This window comes from Dioscorea cayenensis, chromosome 15, assembly GCF_009730915.1.
Source record: "Dioscorea cayenensis subsp. rotundata cultivar TDr96_F1 chromosome 15, TDr96_F1_v2_PseudoChromosome.rev07_lg8_w22 25.fasta, whole genome shotgun sequence".
NCBI classification, from domain to species: domain Eukaryota; kingdom Viridiplantae; phylum Streptophyta; class Magnoliopsida; order Dioscoreales; family Dioscoreaceae; genus Dioscorea; species Dioscorea cayenensis.
The window spans coordinates 930,146-947,645 of NC_052485.1; the positions used below are offsets into that span (position 1 = coordinate 930,146).

Genomic DNA, 17,500 nt, shown 5'->3' on the forward strand with positions numbered 1-17,500 from the left:
TTCAAATATCTAAGAACCAACTAGAAATCTAAGACAACAATTGCAAAAAAAAAATCTTATCTAAATACAACACCAAGGAGAAACTCCCACTTGTACTATATTATATCGAGTAAGGCTATCATAGCTAGGTCTGGTTTTTAACAAACAAAATGCATAGTGGGTAATCCATCTATAGCGAACCAATAAAAAGCATGTGCATGATTCTGATGAAACATGATTTGTCAAGATGACTGGACATTCTGAAATTGAAGATTATAGAGGATAATAATACAACAAACTTGAACCAAAATCTTGTAATTTCAGACTTTAAATAAAGCATGTATAATGTGTACAAAAAGAATATGTACCTTCATTTAAAATAATAGAGATATCAAGCCGAACATATATGTATGAGCATGTGAGCACACAGTAGAAGGAACTCGATATTGCTGCAACATGTAATTCAAAACAAGAAATTCATGCGTGTCTAATGTGATCCTGGTAATAGAATCAATAATAGAAACATAAATGAGCATTAGAATAAACAATCCTTTTATCTAAAAACATGGATGTATAGGAAAAGCAGCATTACGCCCACAACAGAAATTATCATATGACTAGTTAATAATAGAATCATATTCTCCCAAATATTTAGCAATAGGTGAAAAAAAGTTACTAGCAATTACTGAAGCTCAACCAAAGAACTAACATATTTAACTATTTTAGCCGTTTACAACACACACACACAAAAACTCGTGAAAGATGCAAGGAAATGACAACAGTGGCTTCCTAAGTTCATGTCAAAGAAAAAAAAAGGGAATAATATTGGAACAACAAGTAAGAACTTATAATTGATAAAGAAAAACATAAGTACTTGCAATTACATCACCATCTAAAAAGAACATAGAAAAAGGTCAAACAATATCATAAGTAGAACTATATCATCATACAAAAGCATAGGAATTTGACCAACATGGCATGTAAAAAACTCTAAAATTTAAAAAAATAATAATAATAAAGGACATTGACTAAAAATTCAATAAATATTTAGGTAACTCAATTCGCATATGAAACCAATTCTTAACATACCATGTAATATGAAGCCAGAGGAAATAGGATCATTGGTTTTCAAAACTCAAGGATTAAACTAGATCAAAACACAATTTAAAAATCAGCCTTGATTAAATGGCATAATATAAACTAGTAGCACAATCATGCATTTAAGTAAAACTAGTTAAACTAAAACTGCATTTGATCACAAAGTATACTACTGGCAACAATAAATTTTCTGAAACAATAGCATTAAGAGTCAAAACAAAACAAACAAATACTAAGGTTTACCTATCTATTCAGGCAAAATTAGCCTCTTGGATTGTTCTTACAGGTTTGCAAACATTTTAGGGGATACATTTTACTCCACAAAATGATCCATCAATAATCCAATAAAATAACTCATGTACTTAAATAGATTAAGTAGTTAATTTATTCCACATGCTGTATTGCATCTATATATGGAGCACAAGCTAATCAGCATGATTGAATTACTGAATCTTATAGTGCAAAAAACACATGCAATATGGCTGGTTGTACACATTAAGTTGTGGTCAAGAACAAGGATTAAATTATGTCAATCTATAAGTAGCCATTTGTTAACAATTGCAAAACATTACAACCATAAAACATTAATCTCTATATTAAACCAACATTGTTGTGGAGATTATACAATTAACATTTAACCTGCAACTATAAGTAGAAACTGTCATGAGGATGCATACAAAATGTCATGAGGATGTGAAAAATTAAATGGGCAGCCCTCACTAAAATGACTATATGTGAAAAAAGAAAACCAATTCTTTTTCAACAAAAGATCAAACTTTAAACTAAAAAAAACCAAAAACAAGAACATCGTTCATTTAAGAAATCAATCAATTATCACATTACTAAATATCATAACATTTTCATATCAACCCAATGAACTAAGTCAAAGAAATAAAACATAAAAAACAAGCAATATAAGTCAAGCATCTAAGACAAGTATAACCATAAAACCCAACCCCCAAATCCTAATCTTTAAACCAGTAAATCCATCAAGTCAGGCTGAACAAATCCCTAAACTAGAAAAACCTCAAGACCCATGCCTGAAACCCTATTCCCTAAGCCGGCATAAACTAAAAACCAAACATCACTTTAAACCAGCATAAACTTAAAAAACCCAATTTTTGAAAGGAGAGGAAATCAAGACCTCTGAAATCTTCACACGCACATGCATAAACCTGATACCCCACTAGTAAAACCTTAAAAATTTGAAGATGCATTCCAACTTGGTGAAAAAAGAGAAATTAATGGCAACCCTACGATTCCTTACACCTCCTCAATGAATAGAGAGGATAGAGGATTAAAATGCAAAACTGAAATGGCTGCTTCCTCTTTGAGATTTTCCTCTCCATCCATCTAAACTTTCTCCATCCATCACTCTCTTAAAAAGGAGGTAAGTTACACATAAGAGGGCCAACAGTCAAATTATGATTAGGGATTTTAAATTGTTTTTGAGTTGGGATTTTTTTTTTGGACACACTTGCTTTATATAGCCTATTAAGAATCATTAAATAACAGGATCTAAATTACACTTATAGTTTCAGATATTGCTAGGAAAGAGGGATCCTTCTGATTTTCATTAGAGATCTTTTATTTTTAAAAATCTTTCACAGTAATATAATGTACTTGTAATATTAACGACATTTAATATTTACAAGACAACTATTAAGCTGCTGTTAACATGACAAAAACATTTCAATCATTGTGAGGAGACGAGAAATTTAATGGAAAATAAACAAATTAACTTAAAATTCACAAAAAAAATTGAATTTTTGGTAAAGTTTCAATGGTATAGATAAATCAATGATGGAATCAAATCTCTTAGCAGGGATGATGAACAATGAGAATATTAGATATCAAACTCACTGACAAGTAAAACTTAAGCTATGAAAGAACTAAATTACCAAAACCATTATATATCAAAATTCTTATCTTTCAAAAGGAAGACGGAAATAACTGTCAAAACAAATCATCTATGTATACCCTGAAGCCCAAGTATTTGAAGAAAATTAAAGTTCAGTGTGATAAAAAGAAACATAATAAAGAAAAATTACATTGTATTGCAAAACTGTATGCACTAGAAGCGGTCTTATTTGATCCATCATAAAAGATTGACTATAAAGAAAATTATCAGCCTTCTTTAGCTAAATTTCAGAACTCAAACACAAATCATGAAAACTAAAGAAACATTAAAATTCCATGAAACACCACTTAGCTCAAATACCAAGTCTCATGGTGCACAAGATATACTGATGGTTTATGTTCAATATTCGATAAGGTTTTAAGAAACTAAAATAATATTACAAATTTATTTTGTTCAGATTACACATAAATTGGAATCCAATGAGACCCGAAAACATATCACACCAGAAAATTAGAATATCTAGAACAACTATATTAAAATTCAATATGTTGGTTTGGGTGACAATTATCAACAAAGCAATTTGGCATACATGTTCTAAATCTTGAAGAAAGATATTTGTTACAAACAAGACTAAATAATATGGTGCAAACACAAGGAAAAAAAAAGCACACCATGAAGAAAAACCATTTAAACATAACACAATTAAGACCATATATGAAAAATACAAACTATTTAACTAGATTAAGAAATAAGAAGTTCAAGCATTGGACAATATTTTAAACAATCATAGCTACTTGTAGGAACAAGAACTTCATCTTCTGAAGTCTAATATTTGCCACAAGTTCCAAGCATATTTCCTTATATAGATTTCTGATGACCACTTGGAGACTAGAAAAAGTTTGAATTTCGAGTTGGTGGTTAGCAATTCATTTAAGAGCTATCAAAGAAAGACTTACGAGCATGAAAAACGGCTCTCATGTGAGGTAAAGTTTCATGAAGCCCTCACCTTATATGATGAACAAAGCAGATAGAAGGATATCATCAAGCTATTATTAATAATAAACAATGGATAATAAGTCAATAAGTCAACACAACTCATCTATATTAGTAGTCAAGTCTTAGACAATAGACTGCACCCAATTTCTTATAAATAACTCCTCAATATATTTCTTCCACAAAATAATACATGAAAGAAAACGTAAAACGTTATAAGATAGCAAAAACATGAAATTCTTCATCACACCAAGAAATTAACATTTCCTATTAATGCTTAATAAGCTTTATATTCAAAGAGATACTAACTCTCATATGATCAAAAAGGGATAAATAATCAAGTTCTTCAGAATATGTACCACAACTACAAGTTATGAAATAACCAATGACTGTTTTCATACAAGTGTATAAAACAAGATCAACCACACACACACATTGGACAAAACACATTGCAAAAAGCGTGTAATTTAGGTTGAGCAAGTGGCGCCCGTCTAAGTTCAAACCAAATCTAACACTGATAAAGTTCATGAAAAATATGGCAAAACCATGTGGCCAAATAATGTCACAACTAACTAGCCTGTTTATCGTCACAAATAAAACCAACAAACAGTTTTTTTTTTTAAACCATGTTAGTATAATTGAACTCTATTAAGATTAATTGAGCTCATATTAAGTGAATTTATTCACTTTGAAAAATTTGGTGTAATGTCATGTGAAAATCAAAAAAACCCTAGATCAAGGTTAAGACTATGGTTAACTCCTACATTTGTGTGGGTCACCCCAGCCGTTAACCTACATTTACATCAAAAGATACTTCAACAAAAAACACAAACATGACCATAGAAGAATATTTTAAAATCCTACACACTTAGTGGACAATCATAATATAAAGAATAAATATTGAATCTACACCTTCAACTCATACATTATTTAATATATTTAACTATGAGCATATCCCACAAATAAAGCTGATAAATTTCTAGTGCTGCTAATAACCAATAGTACAAAGGATGGTGAATATCAAACTCTAGTGCGCATAACTTCACATGGAAGATAAAAAGAATATCATTATGTTGGAACAAGAAGAAAGGCATAAATCATATACTAAGAGACAAGTTTCACATAACTCAGATGCAATGATACATTAAAACTAAATAGAACCTCGCAAATAATACCAACAAAATTACGGAAAAATGACTAAGCTATTGATGTAGCCACCAAGTAAACCACGGATAATAATAAAGGAAAAAAGTGGAAGGGCAAGTACATATTAGGTCACTATTTTTGCCGATACCATTAGCTTCCTCTGCAATGTAAAAATAAAAAAAAATAAATACCAATTTGATCAAATTTGTGGTTGATAATCATCCGCTTGAGACTAAAGAAAAACTGCACAATGAGATTGCTAATAATATGTGTGATAAATAAAATAATTGAGGAGTATATTAACATTGAGCATGCAAAGAGGCTACACCCTAAGTGTCATACTTATGCTTCTTATCTTACACTAACCAATCAAAATATTATTTTTTAAATAATATTTAATGAAGTATATTGCCAGCTAAAACTGGATAGGTAGTAAAGGTCACTTGAACCAAACAATGTATTTAAAGATCAATAATGATATTTTAGATGCATTGGATAAGACTACAAGCCACCACATTGGGTCTAGCAAAAAATTACTACCTTATCCAATGCAAATTGTTCAAAATACTAAAGAGGATATTAAGAGTTGTTCAAAAGGAAAAGTCAATGATTTTTTAAACTTACATAGTGATGAACAATGTTAATAATTTACCAACCCTTTCAAAGAAAAAAAATTATTTAAAAGAAGAGTATGCTAAAAAAATGGTTGAGAGGAAAAGCAAGAGTGGCAAAAGAAAAAGGAAAAAAACTTAACATACACGGGAAGAAAAATAAGGCCAAAAAAAAAAAGAAAAAAGAAAAAGAAAAAACTGAAGAATATGAAGAAAGATGGTTGGGTTACAACAGAATTTAGTATGAACAAACACGACAACTTTCAAAGTATTCGGTGATGATATTAAGCCTTATATATGACTTATATTCCTGTCCACTTTCAATATTTCTTTATTTTCAACCAAAATCTGTGAACTTGCAAGAAAGAGATTTGGATGCTTCCAACAACCTTTCTCACCCAATTTTTAAGTGAGCTACAATATAAAATACATTTCCAATATAGGCAAAGGAAAAAAACCAAACTCAAGTTACAAAACAAACATGGTGGGGAAAGAATATACCCTTATGTACACAAATGATACACCTCTGGAAACTCCTATTTGGGATTATCTCCTCCATTCATCAATGTTTATCTAACAGAACCAAGATAAATACCTGCGAAGAAAACTCCAAATATAGGCTAGATACATTATTCATTAATAGTGCAACAAATTGGGCATGCTACATGCACTTGTAATGCACATAACCACAAAAAATTAGGATGGGCAAAGACATATAGTTTGACCAGAAATGAGGCCCATCATATGACAGTTTTCTAACCATTACAGTTTACTCTGCTCAATCAAGGCATTGAACAATTATAGGAGTATAATTGTTGCTCAATTATCAAAATTTGTAAAGCTCTACCTCTCATAAAAGCAACATGACATTCAATCGATGGATGTTAGGCTAAAATCATCTAATATGGTTGTTGCATGCTAGCATAAGATTACCAAAAATAGATGTGAGATTCAAGACATGCTGGAATTCACACGAAAGTTGTGCATGCTGAATTACTTAATGTGAGGTTAAGGAGGCAAGTTACTATACCATCTTAGGGAAGGGACATGCGGCAATAACAGATTTACTATTTAATTACTCGTGATTCATGAACCATCTCATAGTGAAATATTGAAAACCCAGTATAACAGAGCCCTAGCCAAAAATGATACATAATTTTAATAGTGACCATGAATATGGAAATACAATTTCCAATAATGTTCAAGTAATATTTGCATGCACAATGTATTATATGAACAGAGGAAAAAAAACACTATAAAGATGAATCTAAACCAATAGCAGCCAAATTTGGCTCAACCTTGATTATTTCAGCACTAAACACTACAGCCACATTCAGCCCTTCTTCAACTGCAAAAAAATAGAATTCAATTCCAATCCTCATAAACCATACCTCCATGACTAACTCCCATGCACCCTGTAAGTCTATTGTGAGAGTTGGGCTTAGCAGACTGTAAAAAGTGAAATCATACAAGAATTAGCCAAAACCAAGAAATACACCATTCTTAAGCCTTAATCTTATCAAGATAAAACTGATAGAAAAGTTTCCTCTCGGCCTCTTAAACAAATCCCTTCATTCTTTCACACCCACCATCTCTCCAAGAAAATTTGCTTCCCCTGATCCATCAACTAATAAAAAAAAAAGACCACAAAACAAACCCATGCTCTTCATTCCGATAAATCCCTCCGATCAATCTATTATGAGTTACATAACCTGGTTGTCAGCCACAGGCAGACATCCTCTTCAACAACTGTATGCATAAGCATAATCACCATAGTGGAAATATGCATGAACAAGGGATTAAACAAAGAGGGATTAAGATTGCAACCCTCTTTCATCATCATATTGATAATTCTTTTGCACCAACCAAACTGTTCCTTTTTTTCCCTCTCAACAGCCTTGAAAGCAATGTCCTATATGTCACAAGATAGTAAGCACACGAATTTGATTGAATCCTATGGAGAAAAGACATTGCTTCTTCAAAAATAGAAGCATACAACAACCCAATGATCATCTGCATACCCAAAAATAGTGTCTAGAGTAAAATCCTCCTTACCTATGATATTAAAAGCTTCCACCCACCTCCCCACCTTGCACAATGCACGGCACCATATGCAAGACACCCCACAATGGACCTATCCGTACAGAATCCTGAATCAGAGCATTATATGTGGTCTCTAGATGCCTACTAGCTTAAATCCTTAAGCCTTCCAAGCTTCTCTAGGGCCTCATTATAAAGCACAATTCTAACATTTTTGAATAATAACTAAAACAACATGTCAGGAACCTCCTTGTCATCCTCACCAATATATCTAAGAATATGATCAGGGACCCTAGAAGGCACAACCTTCCTCAGTTCCTCCCTGAGAAGGCTATAAAACAACAAAATTGACTATAAGGCATCAAAACATATCATAACAAAATTAAAGTAGAACATTTCCAACAACTTTGATAGTCCTTCAAATTAGTGGCGCTAATACTCTTTGTGATCTTGCGCTTAAGTATTATTAAATTATCATAAGTTTCATGCTTGAAAGCCTCTTCCCTTTGGTTTTTTTATCTCCACAAAAATAGTAGCATTATTGCAAGAACAATTCAAGAAAAATCACATCAAAGGCTACCAAGAGAAGCCCTTATTTGACCTTCCCCAATTCAGGAGCATCGCAACAAATAGAACAATAACAAATGCATTGCAAGAGTGATTCTTCATAAAATCAACCATTCCAAAACGCATTCCAGGATAGATAATTTTTGCTAAAGAAGATGAATTCTTGGTAAAGTTCTACTTGCAAGATGAAATCCATAATAAACTCACGAGAAGTGAAAAATCACCAAAAGAAATTTTCCATCAAAATCACAAAAGATCAAAGCAAGATAAGTTCTTAATATCTAAAATTACTTACAACCATTCTTGATAAAATCTTTGAGAGACAGAGCCCTCAGCTGTGCCCATGGCTTGGCAACCAAACGACAGGCAAAACACCGTCAGAATTGCGCTCCCACTTGAATGTATCAAAATCGAACAACAATCGGCAAAAGAAGATTAAAAAAGCCTCCAACACCCTTCCCGATCTGGACCTTCTCAGCTACATACTTTCCACTCTAGTCGGTAATGAAATTGACCTGGTCACCGAGCTCGATCATCAGACTGCTATGGCACATGAAATTCTCAAGGCCAGAGATGATTCCGGCTCCAGATTGCGCGGGGTTCTCCGCCTCCATGAAACCCTAGATTCCCCAAACCCGGGGGGGAGGGGGGGAGATAAGGGGGGTAGCTTACTCTCCACGAAAAAAGAAGCTAAGAAGTCCGCCAAAACGAAGGAGATTATCTAGTGCTTTATATTTTGTTCCTTTTAATTTAATAAATACATTAATCATTGTCACATATTTGTGATTATATTTAGGCTTTAAAAAAACAATTAATGATAGCCAAAAGTTGAGTAAAATATTTTAAATATAATTTAGGGATTAAAACGGACAAATGTTAGTTTTTAAAAAAATAAAATCTATATTTTGTTTTACATACCAAATTAAAATAATAACTCTACATTACAAATTGTAAAATCAATATTTTTTTATTGTTTAAAATTTTAATTTCTAATCTTAATCATACAACTTTCAATAAATGACTCGTATTTTTTTATTAAAATTCTTGTAATAGTCCTTCTATTATAGCCACTTAGCTATATTGCTCGCTTTATTAAAAGTTCCTAATTTACTCCTTAAGCATATCAAATCCAATTGACAACGGTTGTCAACTTCTGCGATAAAAATTAACGTGGGTTAAGATAATACCGAAAAATTTTTAAAAACTCAAAAAATAAAATATTATTAAAAAATTATTAAATTTCTGAAAAAAAAAGTAGGGCTTCTATGTCTACTAGTGCTTCTGTCTTATTACCCCTAATTTTAGTAATTCATCTATATGCATCTTGTATTAATTAATATTTTCATTAGTAGATTCTATCTTTTTATTTTGTATTCTAAAATCTGGGTCTTTTAATTGTAGTTTACAAAAAATCTTATTCTTATCCCAGTGTTTCCATGGTTTATCTCCTATAATTTCTTCTTTTTTCTAATTTACTCAGGATGTCATCGATATCTAAATGGCCTGAAGATATCAAATCATAAAGGAAATTTAGATTAACTAATTGGCCTAAAGGAGGTTCAAATGTTAATTCATCAAATAGACTACATTTGCTGAATTCTATAAGAGTCTCATTAGTTTTCTCTGTTTTTTCTTGATCTTGCCAAGAGGTTTGTCCTTTACAATTTTCACAACAGCCTTGGTCTTGGCTGGCTTTCAAAATAAAGTTCGGAGGCATAAGGTAAAAGAGGAACTCCTAAAATGTTGATTCCGAAGGAATTTATTGTACATTTGTGGAAAAAATTGGTTATTATATTAAGTCCAATAATAAATCTAGTTAGTCTTAAATTAAAGTCTCGCAGACTAATGTTGCCCTGAAAGTGTAAGTAATTTGTAAGAAGTTGATTATTCTTAAAAAAGCTAATCTTACATGGTGCTAGTTGTTTTGTAAAGGTAAATAATTGACCATCCATTTGCTCAACTTTATATTGGTTTTCTAATAGTAGGTTTTTAACATATTTTGGTGGTACCAAATTTTCATCAAGAATTGTGTTAGAACATCCCGTGTCAATTAATCCTAAAACATCTAGTTTCCATTCATCTATTTGAATTCTACAGGGTATTTTTATACTATATATAGGTGCACTTGGTATTTTGTGATTTTTCATACTTTACAGGGTTGTTTATGGTTATTTCTTCTATTTCTATATTTTCTTCTAAGTTTTCTTCTAAGATTTTTTCTTCTATTTTTTGTTCTTTTCCTTTTCTAATCTTTTCATTATTTTCATCCATATTAGCCCACATTTTTTATAAGCATTCTTTACATCTTGGCTAATATAAGGGTGGTTTAATAATAGAGACCTGTCATGTTCCACTTTCTAATTTATATATTCTTTCTTGTAGTTGTTGAATAAGTGTTTCTAAATACAAGATTCTTAGTTCTAATGTTTCATATCTATTAATCCTAGGGAGCTCACTTGAAGAGGATTCAGGGGGTAATTGGTGTCTATCTATTAAACAAAATCTACAACTTTCTTTTAGGCAAGTGTTATATCTTTATCTTAATTTTAATGAAGGATACAGGTTACAGAAATTACAGGGCTTATCACTATTTCCACTATTTCTTATCCAAATATGATCACATTCTCTATTCATCTAAAAAGGTAAAATCATAATTATTTAGGCCAAATTCGAGATTATTTAATTATGCTTCTGAGATTAAAAATTCTAAAGGAGTTATTTCTGATAAAGGGGGAGAATGAGATTTTTGTACTTATGCTTGGGTTTCATTATTTATTCTCTTCCTATGTTTTCTTATACAATCTTATACAATCCATATCATTAGTTTATCTAGAACCAAGCTTTGAAACAATGTTATGTTGTTATTTTTTATTATATCTTTGAATTTTGCAAACATATATTCCAACGTATTTATTTCATCCTTAATTCTTTGTGGGTCATTTTTATTTACCTTATGATATTTACCTCTATGATATGCTGGGGGTTTTCTCATTCTAAATAGGCTAACATGGATTCTATTTGGTTTAGCTGATCTAGATCTTTGAGGTGCCAATCTTTATATTTTTTTAATAGATTCTAGCATTCCTTCCATAAATTCACATTTTTCTTCATCACTACTGTCTTCTTTGAGCTCATCAAGATCTAGATAGCTAACTATACTGTATATACTCTTTGTATCACTTACATATTCATCTACTTGTAATAAGTCTTCATTTACACAATCTATCAACACAGATTCCTTATTATGATAATTTTCTCTTTGTACAATCTCGGACTAGGTGGTTAGTGCTTCCACATGTAAAACAACTTAATTTATTTTTGTATTCTCTATTTTTATCAAATTTTCTAACATGTTTATCCTTATTTAAATAAGGTTTCCTAGAACTATTCTTTTTTAAATAAGATTTCTTTTTAGATACCGGTTTATGTTATTTTTGTATAATTTTCTTTTAGGCTTATATTCTTTGTCATATCTTTGGGGTGTGTAAATATTCCTACAAAAACTATATTCTCCTTTGCCCTTGAATTGTTTGGCTATTTGTATTTAAGTACACTTTTCTACCAATTGCCCAACCACCAATTTTATTCTAGTTGACATATTATCTAGTTGAGGCAACACTTGTAATTCTTTATATTTTTTATTAATTAGTGTTCCTAATGGATCGGGTAACTTCATAAATAGTTTATCTCCTATTGTCTTATCATAAAAACATCCAGAAATGCAACTATAATACATAAAATCTAAAAAGAATGGTTTCATAAAAGCCCAATTTTTAATTTGTATTTGTTCTAGTTTTCTAATAGCTTCTACTTGTTGTTTACCATAATTGGCGTTTGGAGAATCTCCCAAAAGTAATAGTCTAATTTTATTAACAAAGTTACAAGGATTATCTCCTAATTCTAGATCTCTAGCAAAATCTTCGGGAAAATTTTGTTTATATGATTCCCATACTGCTCTGGCAGTTTCTCCTCTTGTCAATTCTTATTGGATCTCTTCCCACTTCATTTCCACCTTGCTTGAAAGTCCCTAATAAAACGAGTGCAAAAGGCTACACACTAAATCAAACAGTGAAATTGGGAAGAAAGATACTACCTTTTATTTGCATGTCAACAACCCTGGATGATGCCAGATGTTCTAATACGACCATTGATCGAAGAATCTGAGCACCAACTTTTCCACACTTGTGGCTTATTCTTAACATCAATCCTAGATCAGCTTGTAGAGCGCTCAATCTCTGGAATGATTGTACTAAACACCATCCATCCTGGAAGAATATGGAAAGTGAGGTAGATATAACAAAAACTTGCAGCATATTTTACATATCACATGATGTATAACACAAAAGAACAGTAAACAACAGTAGATCATAGAAAGATGTAAACCATTCAAGAGACATGATTAGCTGATGAGCCAGTGCTCCAAAATCAGAATAAATAAACATGGACTAAAACACAAACAACCTTTATTATGATCGATCTTAAAAAAAACATGAAAATCATCTTTCTCAAAACTTGATAATTAAGGTCTACTTAAAACTTCAAAACAACTGATTTTCCACCAGGGATGACAAGGGCTTCCAGGTAGCAGCAAAGTAGCACTTTGAGCATAGCTACAAGTAGAAATATTTATGCTGATAAAGCTAAACAAGCAAACATTAATGATTGAAAATTTAGACCATAAATAGTATTCGTGTATTTTTATCCAAGCTTAAGCTTAAGTATATTAGGGGGAAAAAAGATACAATGGACAGGGCTCATTAATGATTGAAAAATTACAGCCAAGGAAATTATGAGAAATAGCCCCACAACTGTCATTGAATTTCAGCTACGAAAATCTGACCTACCAAATAGAAAGAAGTTAAATAAAACTGGTAGTAGTCTTTTCAATGCAAAGAAGAGTCTTCCTAGGATAACTCAGGCTTAACAACCCATCATGAGCATAACATGATCTAGCAAAATTCTACAAGAATAAATGCACCATCCTCTTTGAATGGAAATAATCAAAATGGAGAATGAATTCAATAGCAATAAGAAAGCTTGGAACGCACAACATCATCTTTATGAGTGTTATATTATTATGACAATAAAAAAAAAAGTGAGAAAGAAAGAGTTCTAGAAAAAAATGAAGCTTCAAAGAGGATGAATTAGGGTTTAGGGTTTTGGGTGAAGTAAGGCCAACAAATGAAGGTGATATCTAATTATAAGATTCAATAAATTAACATTATATTTGGCAGTGTTGCGTTCTAGTAAACTACAAAGCACTAAACTAATTTTTCTCATTCCCAGATAAATCATCAATAAACATGCAATTTGATTTCCTAGAACCCAACTGAGTGGATAATCACATGCATTCTCAATATTTCAGAAGTGTAAGTAGATACTCATAGTGTTGGCCTTACTTATAAACTTTCTATCTAAACAGTTCAACATGAGAAGATCATGATTGTTCTAAAATAGTTTTGAGGTCCACAAAATAATATGCAAATATTTCACAGATAATTCATGGTTTATACTAGTTGTAGAAAGGATGAGCATGAACTGTTCTCAATGCCAGATAACCTCGAGGTCGGTTGTTTACGTAATGCAATACAAATGCCATCACTCCAAGCACTGCTAATGCACTATTATTTGTTTCCTATTTAGGCCTATGATTTGGGGAAAAGCTTGGATGTACCAGGAAACTTTGCAACACTCATGCAAAAGCATAAAGATGGCATGCACCAGTCCTTAGGGGAACTCAAGGTTTGTTCACCTTTCTCATGGTTCTGATCTTTCTTCCTTGAATTGTATGATTTCAAACCCAAAACAGAAATAAAAATTTAATTCCTTATTCTTAAATCCATGAATGCTGAATGACGTTTTGAATGTGTCCAACAAGGCATTATAATCCAATAACCCAGACATCATCCCTTACCGAGAAGTGAGATCAATCTGAAATACAGTTCCTCATCTTGTTGATGCAAAAGGTTTGTGAACTTGTTGTTCTATTGCAGGCGAAATCTCTTCAAGATCAGGCCATTCAAATCTCATTAAAAAGATGAGAAATCAAGATACCGTATGTGATTTCGTGAGCCCTTCCCCGTCTTGGACCGGATTAAATGCCTGTTTGAAAATGCGGCGGTGGTGACGCCTTCAGACAAAAAAAGCAGCGGCGAGCAAGTAATAGAGAAGGAAAGAGAAAGAGGCGGAGGAGGCGGTACCTGATGTGATTTCGAGAGCCTTCCTCGTCGCAGAGGTGATGCCCGTTTGAAGATGAGTAGGTGGTGGTGACGCTTTTCTCGAACAGAAGAGCCAGCGGCGAGCAAATGAGAGAGAAGGAAGGAGAGAGAGGAGGCGACGGCGGCGACAACCTGAGCGAGAGCGAGAGGGAGAGAGAGGAGAAACTAAGGGATTATTAGGGGTTATTATTATTATTATTATTATTATTATTATTATTATTATTATTATTATTATTATATGCATAAATAGATCATAAAAAAACAAAATAATAATAATAAAATTAAATTTCAAATATCCTTTTAACTTAGGTTTTTATTAAAACAATGGTAATTCAGTTAGGCTGATTTTAGTCAAATTTTTAAATCATACAAAAAAAAATAAATTTGTTTTCAATTTAAATATAATCATGATTAAAACATAATGTGTTAAAACTTTAGCAGGATCACCAAAGATATAATATTTCAAATTTCATATGCTTAAATTTCAATTAGAATTTTACGAACTTTGGAGAAGCTCTTGCTATTCAATCAACATCGTAATAGAAACTATAATAGCAACAAATTTCACCCGAAAAGTTTCTTTTTTTCCTTCAAATTTCTATTTTCCCTTTATTATTTCAAACATTGTAATTTATATATTTTATTCATCTTTATTGATTCTTATCTTTCAAGCACTTTTAATGATAATTTTAAGATTTTAATAATTATGTTTTCTTCTTTCTTTTAATTAAAAATTCAATATTGCGTTAAATAATAGTTATTAATATATAATATATTAGTAATTTATATAAAATGATTGTAATTTTTATTTTAATTTAATATAATATTAGCATATACTACTTGACAACACCTACATTTATTGATATATATGATTTTTTTTAATAAAGTGGATAAATCACAAATTTATTAAAATAAAAAGAGTACGGAGAAATACATAAGTATGAGACAACAAGAAGAATTTGAAATAAAAACGGTCTGAAATTCTCACCAGAGATGAGGAGAACAACGAACAAAACAATAAAAAAAGTAGGGAGGGACAACAAGAGTAAGGTAATAGGCTGGATCGGTGAAGGCTACTGTCTGGAGACATAGGCCTACCCAGCAGCAAATAGAGAGAAACTACTCCGGATCAAGTAAAGGGGAATTGTTGCTATTAATAAGTAGCATTTATCAACTATGTTTTAGTAACTATTAATAATTTATTAACAATGTTTTTATAAAGTGTTTAGATATATTTTTTTATATTAAATTAATTATAATTTAATATCTGTAAACATGTGTAAGAAGTTAAAATATATTAGAGCAATTTTATTTTTTGAATTGTTGTTTTTAACAATGTTTAATAACTCTAACATTTTATTTTCTTCATCTAGTAGCCCTGTCTTTAATGCAAGTTTTTTCCCCTTTATGAAGAAATTAAAAAAAAAAAAACAATAACTTCTGCCTGAAGCCCATCTTTCATTCTCACAACTAGGGCTGTAAACGAGTCGAGCCGAGCCGAGCTTTGCTTTGTTCAAGCTGGGCTTGTTACTATTTAATCTAGTTCGAGCTCTAGCCGAGCTTTCTTCGAGCTTCATTTTTCATGTTCAAGCTTGGCTTGATACTATTTTAACCGAGCTCGAGCTCGAGCTCTTATCGAGCTTCATGCTCGAGATCAACTTGTTAAGAAAATTTGAAGCTTAGACTTGGCTCGTTAGCTTAATTAAGGCTTGACTATTTTTTTATACTCTATTTTTTTATTTAGTAAATTATCATTTAAACCTTATTTAATGAATCATTATCAAGTGTGACTCAACTCGATTTAAGTTTGAGGATCATTTTAGTAAAAAAATAATTTAAGCTTGTTTATGGAATCATTAAGGTTTGAGTTCAAGCATGTTAAAATATTCATTAAATAAGTTAACAAATAATTACAATAATAACAAAATAAACATTGTGATGTAACTATCTATAAATATTTTTCTTTTGCAATATTACTAATGATCCGGTAAATAAGCTTGTTCATGACACTATAAATGATTATATTAATGATTGTTACAAATAAAATTATAAATGATACTATAAACGAGCTTTTAATTATACAATAAATGAGTTGTTCATAAGATTTAATGAGCCGAACTTGGTAATGTTCAAGCTTGGCTTGTTTATCTTACAAGCTCATTTAACTTAATGAACTAGTTGACCTAAGCTTTTAACGAGCGGAGCCTTCGAATAGTAGTTTAGAGCCCTATATGTGTGATTCAAATTGACAACAACGACATAGTCACATATACACCTTAATATACATATATATATATATGTATATATAAACGAGCTTGTTCATGAGCTAAAACGAGCCAAGTTTTCAGATGCTCTAGCTTGGCTTATTTATTAACCGAGCTTGAAAATGATGTTCAAGCTTGGCTCGTTTACAATATGAGCTGAACACGAACGAGCTCTAACATCGAGCCGAACATCGAGCCGCTCACGAATAGCTCGGCTCAAATACACCCCTACTCACAACCTCATCCCATATTAGAGATGTAAGTGAGGCGGAGAATCCCCGTTCCCCGAGGGGCCCCGCCCCGACGGGGCGGGGATTCACCGAAACTCCCACGGGGCGGGGAGCGGGGAAAAATTCCTCCCCACCTAGCGGGGCGGGGCGGGGGCGTGGAATGGTCTCCCCTCCCCACGGGGATTCTCCGAAAAAATATATTATATATTTTTATTATATTTATTAAAGATTATTTCGACATTAATATAATATTATATATATATATATATAATCAATAAATATTTATTTGTTAATATTTTTAGTTATTAATAAGTTTTAGTATATCTAACTTTCATATTTAATAGAAACTTAATTTAAAATAACTAAGTTTAAATATAATTGTAACAATAAATTTGAAATAACATTATATATTATTTTATTTAGTGGTGGAATTGGATTCTCAATATAAATGATTTGGAGAAAGAGGAAACAAATTGATGGAAGCATGAAATTA

At 31.5% G+C, this 17,500-nt stretch overlaps 1 protein-coding gene and 1 long non-coding RNA gene across 2 annotated transcripts in view; both read right to left on the reverse strand.

The window, feature by feature from the left end:
- LOC120277018 overlaps positions 1 to 8,907 on the reverse strand; it is a 14,708-nt gene extending 5,801 nt beyond the window's left edge. The window contains exons 1-4 of the long non-coding RNA XR_005541433.1: positions 8,591 to 8,907; positions 6,190 to 6,283; positions 5,199 to 5,237; positions 348 to 428 (exon numbers count right to left, since the gene is read on the reverse strand). This is a non-coding gene — a long non-coding RNA (uncharacterized LOC120277018). The remainder of the gene's footprint in view (positions 1 to 347; positions 429 to 5,198; positions 5,238 to 6,189; positions 6,284 to 8,590) is intronic.
- A 388-nt stretch (positions 8,908 to 9,295) lies between these two features.
- LOC120277179 lies at positions 9,296 to 15,975 on the reverse strand. The gene is made up of 5 exons (XM_039283931.1): positions 15,952 to 15,975; positions 14,496 to 14,678; positions 14,350 to 14,397; positions 12,389 to 12,560; positions 9,296 to 12,322 (listed from the first exon to the last, which is right to left on the reverse strand). Exons 1-5 carry the CDS (start codon positions 15,973 to 15,975, stop codon positions 12,231 to 12,233), a joined length of 519 nt encoding a protein of 172 aa, XP_039139865.1. The 3' UTR covers positions 9,296 to 12,230.
- Between the last annotated feature and the right edge of the window lie 1,525 nt (positions 15,976 to 17,500).

Coding starts and splice junctions, on each gene's coding strand:
- LOC120277179 (XM_039283931.1), bottom strand. CDS start 15,975: ATGAAAGATGGGCTTCAGGCAGAA. Junction 12,561..14,349: donor GGCTCACGAAATCACATACG/GTATCTTGATTT, acceptor ATATTCTTCCAG/GATGGATGGTGTTTAGTACA. Junction 12,323..12,388: donor TGTTGACATGCAAATAAAAG/GTAGTATCTTTC, acceptor TCGTTTTATTAG/GGACTTTCAAGCAAGGTGGA.